Source organism: Saccopteryx bilineata, chromosome 2 (assembly GCF_036850765.1).
Source record: "Saccopteryx bilineata isolate mSacBil1 chromosome 2, mSacBil1_pri_phased_curated, whole genome shotgun sequence".
NCBI classification, from domain to species: domain Eukaryota; kingdom Metazoa; phylum Chordata; class Mammalia; order Chiroptera; family Emballonuridae; genus Saccopteryx; species Saccopteryx bilineata.
Window position 1 is genome coordinate 12,549,131 of NC_089491.1, and position 11,346 is coordinate 12,560,476.

The 11,346-nt window shown below is 42.7% G+C and overlaps 2 protein-coding genes across 2 annotated transcripts; both read right to left on the reverse strand.

The window, feature by feature from the left end:
* Positions 1-2,639: 2,639 nt before the first annotated feature.
* Positions 2,640-3,581, reverse strand: LOC136322742 (olfactory receptor 1J4-like). Its single transcript, XM_066254646.1, has one exon. It carries the CDS (start codon positions 3,579-3,581, stop codon positions 2,640-2,642), a length of 942 nt encoding a protein of 313 aa, XP_066110743.1.
* Positions 3,582-7,930: 4,349 nt separating this feature from the next.
* Positions 7,931-8,872, reverse strand: LOC136322743 (olfactory receptor 1J2). The gene has a single exon (XM_066254648.1). The coding sequence runs from the start codon at positions 8,870-8,872 to the stop codon at positions 7,931-7,933; it is 942 nt and encodes a 313-aa protein (XP_066110745.1).
* Between the last annotated feature and the right edge of the window lie 2,474 nt (positions 8,873-11,346).

The following is an 11,346-nucleotide window of genomic DNA, read 5'->3' on the forward strand; positions in this document are numbered from 1 at the left end:
GTCCGTCCTTTAAATTGGCAAGAAAACCTCCACTTCCTTGATCAGCTCTTTCAGGAGAGGTCCCTGGCAGAGTCCTAAGCCTCCTGATGGCAGTTTGCGAACATGCGGGAGGCTGAGGTGTGAGATGGATCACTGGACACAGCCTCCCACTATCCCTGCAGCCCAGACCCCCTGATGTCCTGAACCTGCTGCTCACACAGGCTCAGTCAGCCCTGCCCACCACTTTCTCCAGGTGGCTCACTAGTTTCTCCATTCTGCCCGCAGGGAATCTCAAGTCATTGACAGTAAAGTACATGTTTTAACCCCCTTTGGGGCTGGATTTAAGTTCTTTCTCACAGGCCCCAAGCAAAATGGATGTGACTGGGTGTCCATTTTGGTCACCCCAGTATTATTCTGTGGTAGTTAGCAATTAGGTCAGCACAGAGCATACACAGATCCACCAGGGGACACTGTTGCCTACATTATTCAGTAGTGTGACATTCTTAGGCCCCACCCAGCCAGAATAGTTACTCTGTATTTCAAGTCTCAAATGTATTCCTCCCTTAGTACATTTAATTGCACTCAACCCCAATCCCAGAGTATTTGGTTGGCATCAGGCCAACCAAAAAACATGCATATTCATTTTGTATTGGCTCTGGAACTGGTTGAGACTGAGGCTGAAGACAAAGGGACTCCATGCCAGTAGCTTAACAGGAGAGAGTGGAAATTAGACTCTTTGCTTTTCCACAAAATAAGCTGGGATGCTAAAAGGAAGCTTCATGAGCTCCAGGTCAAGGGCAGCTCTCTGAGCGAATGTTAAGAGTAGAGAGTAAGATGTTCTTCTGATGTGTCTTTCTTCCTCTACATACTTGCCAACTCACTCTTCCACTGCTCCTTAGTCATCTGGATCTAGGTAGTTCAAACCAGGGAAGAGGTGTTGCTATATCCTAGGACAGCTGATTGCCCTTGAATTGGGATATCATTTACATGCCATGCTCCCACGGTTGCCATAACTCAGGAGTTATCTATTTTTGCAAGTTCTGCTCTGAAATTCACCTCTGATGCATAGATAGGGAGAGCTAATACTCATTATTTTTGGTCAGCTGTATTGTTAATCCAAATTTAGCATTTTATTTTTTTTCAAATAAAAAATATAGTAGATGTCTTATAGTTTTTCAATTTATACAGAAGAAAAAATTGAGGTTCTGGGGAGTTAAGTAAATTGCCTGAGGCCACACACTCTGATAGGTAACAGCTTACAAACTGGGATCTGTCTTTCCCAAATACTCCTCTCTGACACCTACCTGGTGCTGAGTCTCACAGGTATTCGTGATCGTGTTTATTCTTAACTAAATACAGTCTGAGGAGGGAGAACTGTGTGGTCCTTCACTGGGTGTCAAAGAGGTTAGATTGCTTGGGCTCATAATACAAACCTAGGGTCATCAAGTTGAGTAGAAATGACTTTTTAGTGAGACAGATAATGAAGAGGTTGAATAAGAAAGTCATCAAATTCAGTGGGGGTAACAAAAGGCTCCAGACTATAGATGCTTTCTTTGTCTTTGTCCTCCCTGAACTGGATGAGCCTGTGTCTTGATGGAAACTCAACATGCAGTCGGGAAGCTGCATAGACAATGGGTTTGAGGGGGAACTGCTGAATAAAGGTTATTTTATAGTCCATTAGAGTGATCAATGCCCCTGAAATCCAGAGGGAGCCGTGAGTTCTGAAGTGGAGCAGCTACACTCATAACAGTGGGCAATTTCCTGGAGCTATAAAGGGTTCTATACAGTTTCTTTTCCTGTTCCACCATCATCATGAACAATAGCAAAAAATATGGAAAGAGCATTGAATGGGAAGTGAGGAAAGGAAAGGAGATACTTTACAAATCCCCAAGTTTGCAAAGTTTGTATGCCAAGGGAATCCTGTAGCTAATGTCTTCTAACAATTCATAAACACTAATAAATTCCCAGCATCATTTACCCCCCCCCCCAATTTCCTGGAAACCACCATTCTCTTCTCCGCTTCTATGAATTTGACTATTTTTTATTTCATATAGGTGAGATGGTGCACTTGTCTTGTTGAGTCTGATTGTTTTGCTTAGCATAATGTACAAAGTTTCAGTTACAGGAATAATTTTTGAGGTCTAATTACAGCATGATGACTATAGTTAACAAGACTGTATTGTACGCTTGATATTTACTAAGAGGGTGGATCTTAAATTAGGCGTTCTCATCACATACAAAAGTAAAATAAAAGGAGACTATGTGGAGCTGATGGATACATTAATTAGCCTGATTGTGGAGGTATTTCACAGTGTATACATATCAACGCATCCAGTTGTATACTTCAGAGATATGCAATGTATATATGTCAATTTTACCTCAATAAACCTGTTTTAAAAATAACTAATACATTTCCAGGAAATAAGAGACACAAATTTGACTAGTTCAGGAGTTTCTTGATCTAATAGACAAAAGCAATAATTAATAATATCAAGTCAGATTTCACAATTTATACTAAAGAATTGTAAGGGAAAGAGAGAATGACTGTAGCAGAGTTTTATTCAAGTTATCAGTAATACACTGAGCACTTACTCCATGCTGGGCTCCAGATTAGGGGCTGTCAGCCAGGGAAACGTGTCTGTTATAAAGATGAGCAGATGTCATTGGAACAAGATGGTGACCCTATTGAGGAGTTTCTCTAAGGCCCCTTTCATATCCCTGTTCCTTAGGCTGTAAATGAAAGGGTTAAGCAATGGAGTGACCACTGTGTACATCACTGAGGCAATTATGTTCTTGTTACTGGAGGTGCTAGATGAGGGAAAAAAATAGATCCCAATAATTGTTCCATAATACAGAGACACCACCAAGAGGTGAGAGCCACATGTGGACAGGGCTTTGCAGATGCCCTTTGAGGATGGCACCTTCAGGATGGTGGCCCCAATGCGGCAGTAAGAGATCAAGATGCATATTAGTGGGAGAGTAATGACAGCCACTCCTACTGTGAAAATGACCAGCTCATTGAGAAATGTGTCTGAGCAGGAGAGCTTGAGAAGGGCACCAAGGTCACAAAAGAAATGGTGGACGGTGTTGCCAGCACAAAAGGACAGCTGAGCCAGGAGAAGGGTGTGGGACAGGGCACTGGCACAGGAGAGGATCCAGGATATGGCTATGAGTAAGGAACACAGACTCTCTCTCATGATGGTCATGTATTGGAGGGGATGACAGATAGCTACATACCGATCATATGCCATTGAAGTAAGAAGGAAATTGTCCAGATCAGTAAAAAATATGAAAAAATACATTTGTGCTATGCACTCTGCATAAAGGATGGATTGATCCTGAGTCTGCATGCTCATTAACATCTTTGGGACAGTGACAGATGAGAAAGAGATGTCAGTGAGGGCCAGGTGGCTGAGGAAGAAGTACATGGGCGTGTGCAGGCGGGAGTCCAGGCTGATGAGCAGGATGATGAGCAGGTTGCCCAGCACCGTGGTCAGGTACATGCCCAGGAACAGGGTGAAGAACCCGCGCTGCTGCCCTGGCTGCATGGGGAGCCCCAGAAGGAGGAACTCGGACACGCTGCTCTGGTTCTCGGGCCCCATGCTGCTCCCCGTCTGCTGGAGATGAAAGGACAGTGACCAGAAGCATAATCAACAAATGTTGATCCTGGGAGATGTCCTACAGTAGGTGACATTGATGCCCTTAAATATAAAATGCAAAGTCCTCCGGTGAAGAAACTCAGCGCCTTGTCTTTAGTGGATCTCAGGCAAATGTAACTGAGGGAGTAGGTATTTCCTGCGTCCAAGGTTTGATGCCCTTGATAAAGGTATGCAGCTCTACTAGGGATAAAGGCAGGGCATCCTCGAGCAGGCAGTTGGCTCTATTCCTCATCTCCCCCAGGCTCATGGTTAACGTTATGAGAGCCACTGCCCAGAGGTGATTGTGTGGTCCCTGTCTTAAGGAATTAGTAATAAGAAGTGAGTTCAGCAAGAGCACAGAGAAGTGATGAGCACCTGTACGCACACGCACATGCACACGCACACGCACACCTGCTGCTGACAACAGATACCCAGTCTGCTCTGAACTTGTGCTGAAGTCATCTGGCCTCCAGGAGTATGGACTGGTTTCTCAGCTTTTCTTTAGGACACCTGGAGGTTTCTGGGTCCTGACCCTCTCACTGACATCAGAGAGAACAGCCACAAACCTGGAGTTTACTCTTCTCAGTTCACCAGCTTCAGAAATGGTGACATGAAGACGCTACTCTATCCACCCGAGAAAGGAGCCAAGGGAACAGGGCACCAAGCTCTTGGTTAGAGACGTGCACTAAACAGGTATTAATTGCTCAGTTTCCTTCTTACTCCCTCTGGGACAGATGCCTTGGGGCAGTGGTCCCTAAACTTTGATGTTTGGCATCATCACCTGGGGAGCTTGTTAGAGATGCAGATTGAAGCTTCTCCTCCAGAGATGGTCATCTATGAGCTCTGGGACCGGGTAATTCTGAGGCAGATGGTTCTAGAGGCACACTTTGAGGAAGTACTGTCCTCGGGAAGAACATCAGGGTGGAAGTTCCGTGAGTGTGAGACCAAATGGAGACTTGGAAAGACGTCGTTACTGGCCCTGCCCTCCCTGATTTTATTGGCTTAGTTAGGTCATAGTGGATGTGAAGATGGGTTTTTCTCCCCAGTGGGCATTCTTTTTTTTTTTTTTTTTTAAGAGAGAGGAGGGAGATCGTGCAACAGACCCCACATGAGCCCTGACCAGGATCCACCCAGCAACTCCTATCTGGGGCTGACGCTCGAATCAACTGAGCTATTTTTTTTTTCATTTTTTTTTTTCTAGGCTGGAAACAGGGAGAGACAGACAGACTCCCGCATGCGCCCGATCGGGATCCACCCAGCACGCCCACCATGGGGCGATGCTCTGTCCACCAGGGGGGCGATGCTCTGCCCATCCTGGGCTTCGCCATGTTGCGACCAGAGCCACTCTAGCGCCTGAGGCAGAGGCCACAGAGCCATCCCCAGCGCCCGGGCCATCTTTGCTCCAATGGAGCCTCGCTGCGGGAGGGGAAGAGAGAGACAGAGAGGAAGGCACGGCGGAGGGGTGGAGAAGCAAATGGGCGCCTCTCCTGTGTGCCCTGGCCGGGAATCGAACCCGGGTCCTCCGCACGCTAGGCCGACGCTCTACCGCTGAGCCAACCGGCCAGGGCAACTGAGCTATTTTTAACATCTGAGGCTGACATGCTCAGACCAACCAAGCTATCCTCAGTGCCCAGGGCCAACACTCGAACCAATCAAGCCACTGGCTGTGGGATGGGAAGAGGGTGGAGAAAAGAAGCAGATGGTGGCTTCTCAAGTGTGCCCTGACTAGGGATCGAACTCAGGACATCCACCTGCTGACTAGGGATCGAACCCAGGACACCTAACGCTCTATCCACTGAGCCAAACTGCCAGAGTGACATTCCTTTTTGGTTTGCTGCTTAAACAATTAATTCTGCTCCATGATGAAAATCCAAACAATGTAGACATGAAAACAAAGCATGAAGTCAAATTACTTCACCCGTTCATTATTCTTTTTTCATATTTCTAAAATGATTTTTATTCATTTTATTTACATAAATGAGATTTATTTAAACAGTATATTATAGGTTTTTTTCTATAATAACATAATGATATTTGCATTTCTACTGCTATGCATATCAATACGTAGACTACATACAATATCAATATATCAATCTACTTAAAAATTTTAAGGTTTTGTCAATCTTCCATTGAATTAACACAAAGATTTACTGTGATATTTTATTAAAGATTATACCAAACCTTTAAATCTCTATTTCAGTCATCTGATCAAGCCTACATTAGTATCTCCAAAAGTGTCCATTTTAATGTAGTCCTTGTTTCTTAGTGTCTGTGTCTTGCTCCTTTGAAAAGAACCTAACATTGAAAATGCCCCTAAAAATACACGAAGAATCCAAGCCCAAGTGGAACCCTGTGGAAAGACAGGCAACAAAGCCAGATTGCTTTCATTTACTGGTTGCCTAAGTGAAAGTTTACAGAATGGCATTAATGAGTAATAAGGGAAAGTTGTTCTTTAATAGTCGACACATATGTCAAATATTGAACTCTTTCAAATGTTTGATTTCCAGCTTCATACTTCAAACAGACTAGAGTTTGGGGCATCAACATAGACTTAAATATCACTTTACCTGTTGATTATATATTAAGAAGTCTTATCTTTTTGAATAAAGTTGGGTAAACATACTGTATTTTGTAGAGGGCAGTCACAGAAACAGATGAAAACAGGGGTAAAAGCTTGATGCCTACAGTAACGGTACTATGGATGGGATTCCAGACAAAAGCTACCTTGTGGACTATGTCAAGAAGCATGGCAAGTCAAATGAGGACTTTTAGATACAAATCTAAAGTCAAGAACTCAGGTGTCCTTTCGTGGACATACAGATACTTTGAAATCAAGTCCTGCTTTATAACAAATGTACATTTTATTGTGCATTATGTATGGAAAAAATTGTTAGTTAAAAAATATTAAAACTTGTTTTTGAATGTCGTTAGCAAAATTACAAGTTGCACTGAAATCTCACAGAGCTTAATGAAGACAAAAAGCCACTGAGGGATATAGGAGTAATTTTTTCAAAGCTTTGGCATCATTTGCCTTGAACACGTAGTCTGGTGTGGTGATACACAGCATGATCCTTAGTATCTGATACATCAATATTACATATGGAAGAGCATCTGATAGGTTTGGAAAAACCTCTGATATTAGAGAGTAGAAAAAAGACATTTACTGCAGCCTGATCAATCCGAAAATATCCACGTGAACCGCACATTTCTCTACTGCTAAAATAATTGAAACATTCCCTTGTTTCACTCCCCCCTCCCAGAATTCAGGGAAGGTGTTACAAATGTGCAGCCCACAAGCTCCATGATCTGATCCCTTACACCAGTGCTCTTCACACCGCCGCTCACTGACCTGCAGCCTTAGAATCATGTGGGAACAGAAGATGTGCAAAGTTGGGGGCCCCATCCCTGAACTACTGAGTGGGAATTCATGGTGGTAGATCCCGGGAACCTGCGTTTTAACCAGCTCTCCTGGAATTTTTATGCACACTAAAACTTGAGAAGCTTTGCTTACATTCTTTTTTAAAAATTGATATTATAAATTAAATGTAATGGGGTGCCATTTGTCCATAGGAACACAGAGGTTTCAGATATACATTTCCACAGGATGTGAACTATTCATTGCATTGTGCTCCCATCACCCAAAGTCAAAGCCCTGTCATTGGTAATCACTTCATTTTTGCCTATGTCCATGAGTCTCAGGTTTATAACCCACCTATGTGTGAAGTTATATAGTTCTTAGATTTTTCTGGTTTACTTATTTTGCTTAGCATAATATTCTCAAGGTCCAATCCATGTTGTCACAAAAGGCCATTTGAACAGGCAGAGTGATACATTTCCTCTGATTTAAGTGACAAGTAGATTGTATTCTTTGATTTCAATAGACACATAAAATGAAAAGAAAACTCGTTTAATCTGTAAACGATTGTGCAGTGAAGTAATATAGCTAATTCTTTAGAATCTGTGGTGTGATAAAGCCTAAGATTATGATCCTAAAATATAAGGGGTTCCAAAAACCTCCTCGAATAACAGATAACCAAACTGTATATTATACTATCACTTATGCCCCCAAATTGCAGAAATAAGTAATAAGATTAATTTAGCATTACCTAATCAAAAGTTATTCATAAAGGAAGCATAGTTAAGAGAATGAAATTCTAATCCACAAATATTTACCAAGTACATCTAACATGCCATCATTTATCATAGTGTTCATGGCTCAGGAGACCTTAGCATATTCAGATATATTCAAATGGAAAATCAAAGCTGTGAGATAAACAAAAATGAGGTTCTGATTTAAATAGAAGTCACAAATATTACTGTGAGAAAAATTTTGCTTTACTGAAAAGTTTCCCAAGGGCCTCTTTCATGTTCCTGTTCCTAAGGCTGTAGATGAAGGGGTTCAACATCGGTGTGACCACTGTGTACATGAGAGCCACAATCATGTCCTTGTTAATGAAACTGCTTACTGTTGGGAAAAGGTACTGCCCAAATATTGCCCCATAATACAGAGACACCACAGAGAGGTGGGACCCACATGTGGACAGGGCTTTACAGATCCCCTTGGTGGAAGGGACACTCAGGATGGTGGCCCCAATGTAACCATAAGATATCAGGATACATATAAATGGCAGAGTAATGACTGCCACACCTACTGTGAACATGACTAACTCGTTGAGAAAGTTGTCTGAGCAGGACAGCTTGAGCAGGGCACCAAGGTCACAGAAGAAGTGGGGAATGGTGTTAGCAGCACAGAAGGATAACTGAGTCAGGAGGAGGGTGTGGGTAAGGGAGCTGACACAGGACAGGACCCAGGACACTGCCACTAGTAAGGCACACAACTCTTTCCTCATGATGATGGTGTAGTGAAGAGGGTGACAGATGGCAACATATCGGTCATATGCCATTGATGTAATAAGGAAGCTGTCCAGGTCAGTAAAAAATATGAAAAAATACATCTGTGAAATACACCCTGCATAGGGAATGGATTTGTACTTAGTCTGCATGTCCATCAACATCTTCGGGACAGTGACCGATGAAAAGGAAACATCAGTGAGGGCCAAGTGGCTGAGGAAGAAGTACATGGGCGTGTGCAGGCGGGAGTCCAGCCTGATGAGCAGGATGATGAGCAGGTTGCCCAGCACCGTGGTCAGGTACATGCCCAGGAACAGGGTGAAGAACCCGCGCTGCTGCCCTGGCCGCATGGGGAGCCCCAGGAGGAGGAACTCGGACACGCTGCTCTGGTTCTTGGGCCGCATGCTGTTCCCTGTCTGCTGGGGAGGAAGAATGGTTGAACAGTATTAAGGGCTCTGTAGTAATTGTTTTTAGTCATCATATGATAAATATATATGTTTTATTTCAGAAACTGGAAACTTAGCCTGTTTCTCATATGTTCCTTATATATTGGCACATAAGAGAGTTAGTAACATTGTCAATGAGGTATGCTAATGTGAGCCAGCTCTTCTTGGTTCACTGGCAAGATAGAATTTGTGCATCTTTAGCACTGAGGACAAGACTATAGAATATGATGTCTCAGCCCTGTTACTGCCCCAAAGATGCTCTGTGGTGAGCACTTAAAGCCATAAATCATGACATAGGAACCTTTACAAGATTTGACTTTAATACCCATTGTTAAATTTCAGATGAGAGGCATATTTTTAAATGCAAGTATACAAAGATTAGTACTGCATTCCTTAAAAAAACTTATCAATGTACATATACTTTTTTTTATTTCAATTCAGTAAAGGATCCCTAGGAAACTGGGTAGTGTGTTAATTCATTCTCCACACTGCAGTGAGGGACATAGTTTTGAAAGTGCCGAAGCCTTCTTTAAACTCCTGGTTTAACTACCTAAATGGTTTTGGAATGCCTGCGTTCTGGGTGGTCAGGTGTTCCATGTCAGGATCCAAAGGAAGTGGGAGTCTATCCTGAAAGATGCTGCTTCCCCGTAATTGTCTTTATCTCTTGTGTTACTTTTCTTTCTTTTTACCTCTTTCTCTCTTCCTGTCTTCCCTTCTCTTTTTGTTTAAATTATGTATTGATTGATTGATTCGAGAGAGGAGAGACAGAGAAACATTTATATGTTGTTCCACTTGTTCATGTCATCATTGGTTTTTTTCTTATATGTGCCCTGACCGGGGATTATCCTGCAACCTTGGAATATTGGAATGATAATCTAACCCAATGGTCCCTAGTCCCTGGGCCGTGGACCAGTACTGGTTCGTGGGCCATTTGGTACTGGTTCACAGAGAAAGAAAAAAAAAACTTACATTGTTTCCGTTTTATTTATATTTAAGTCTGAATGATGTTTTATTTAAAAAAAAATGACCAGATTCCCTCTGTTACATCTGTCTAAGACTCACTCTTGACGCTTGTCTCAGTCACATGATACATTTATCCATCCCACCCTAAAGGTCGGTCTGTGAAAATATTTTCTGACATTAAACCGGTCCGTGGCCCAAAAAAGGTTGGGGAGCACTGCTCTAACCAACCGAGCTATCTGGCCAGACCACATTATCTTTCTCTCCCTCATTTCCTCCTGCTTCTTTCCATCTCACTCTCTCTGCCGCTGTGTCTTCATTCTTCTGTCACTTCATGTCTCTTCTCTCTCTGTCTTTTTCATTGTCTTTCCTCTTCCATGCCAAAATCAGCAAGGAAGCTATCTTAATCTTCCTCTTCTATACACATGTGTAAATTCATATATTGCTGAGACAATACTACCCATTCATTCATAATACTGACCTGACCTGCAATTTATATTCCAGTCTGTGTGTCTGGAGATTCTCTTTAGGAGACAGCGTCCAAGGTCCAAGACATTCATGGGCTTCGAGAAGAAATGCTACAAGCTCTGACTCTCACGTTCGTCTACCAGTCTTAGAGCTATGAACTGAAGGGCATAACTAGCCAAGGAGAGAACCCTGGAGCATAGGGAGAAGAATTTGTAATTTCCAGTTAAAGACATCCATCAGCTTGGATTAATTGTCCAATTTCCCCCTTGACTTCTTCAGAAAACATGTCCTGTGGGAGGCATGTTTGTGCTGGGACCTTGGAGAATGAACCCTCAGAGAAAGGCCCTCAAGGCTCCCCTGGTCTCCCTTCTGTTCCAGGTTCTGCTCTCCCGGCCTTAGGCACACTTTGCTGTAGGTCAAACTCCAGGGATTAGAGAAGAGAATGGACCCAGCTGGGTCCAAACAGAAAATCAAATGATCAAATGACCTCTGAGAATTTAGGTAGGACCATATTCCACACAAAGGGGTCTCATTGGGCACTTATCCACCAGTTAGCCCAAAGGAAATGATGTTGTGTTTTTTTTCTTTCCAGTGATCATTAGTGAATGCAAAGTAGGAATAGAGGGATATTCACTCTTTTTGGAGATTTTGTTGCTTTCTTGACTAATTTATCTTTTTAAAAACTAAAAAAAATAGTTTTCAAGGAAGAAAGTAAAAAAGAAAAGAAGGAAGGGAAGAAGGAAGGAAGGGAGGGAGGAAGGGAGGGGGGAAAGGAGGGAGAAATGGAGGAGGGAGAGAGGGAGGGAGAGAGGAAGGAAGGAAGAAAGGAAGGAAGGAAGAAAGAAAATGGTTTTAAGCATGCATCTATACTGTTTTTTATTATATTCTTTTACAAATTATATCATAAAATTTTTATAAACATAATTCTAATGGTTACATAATATGCCAATGGAAGCATGCCATAGTTGCCTTAACCCTTCCCTTATTGATGAAACTAGGCTGAA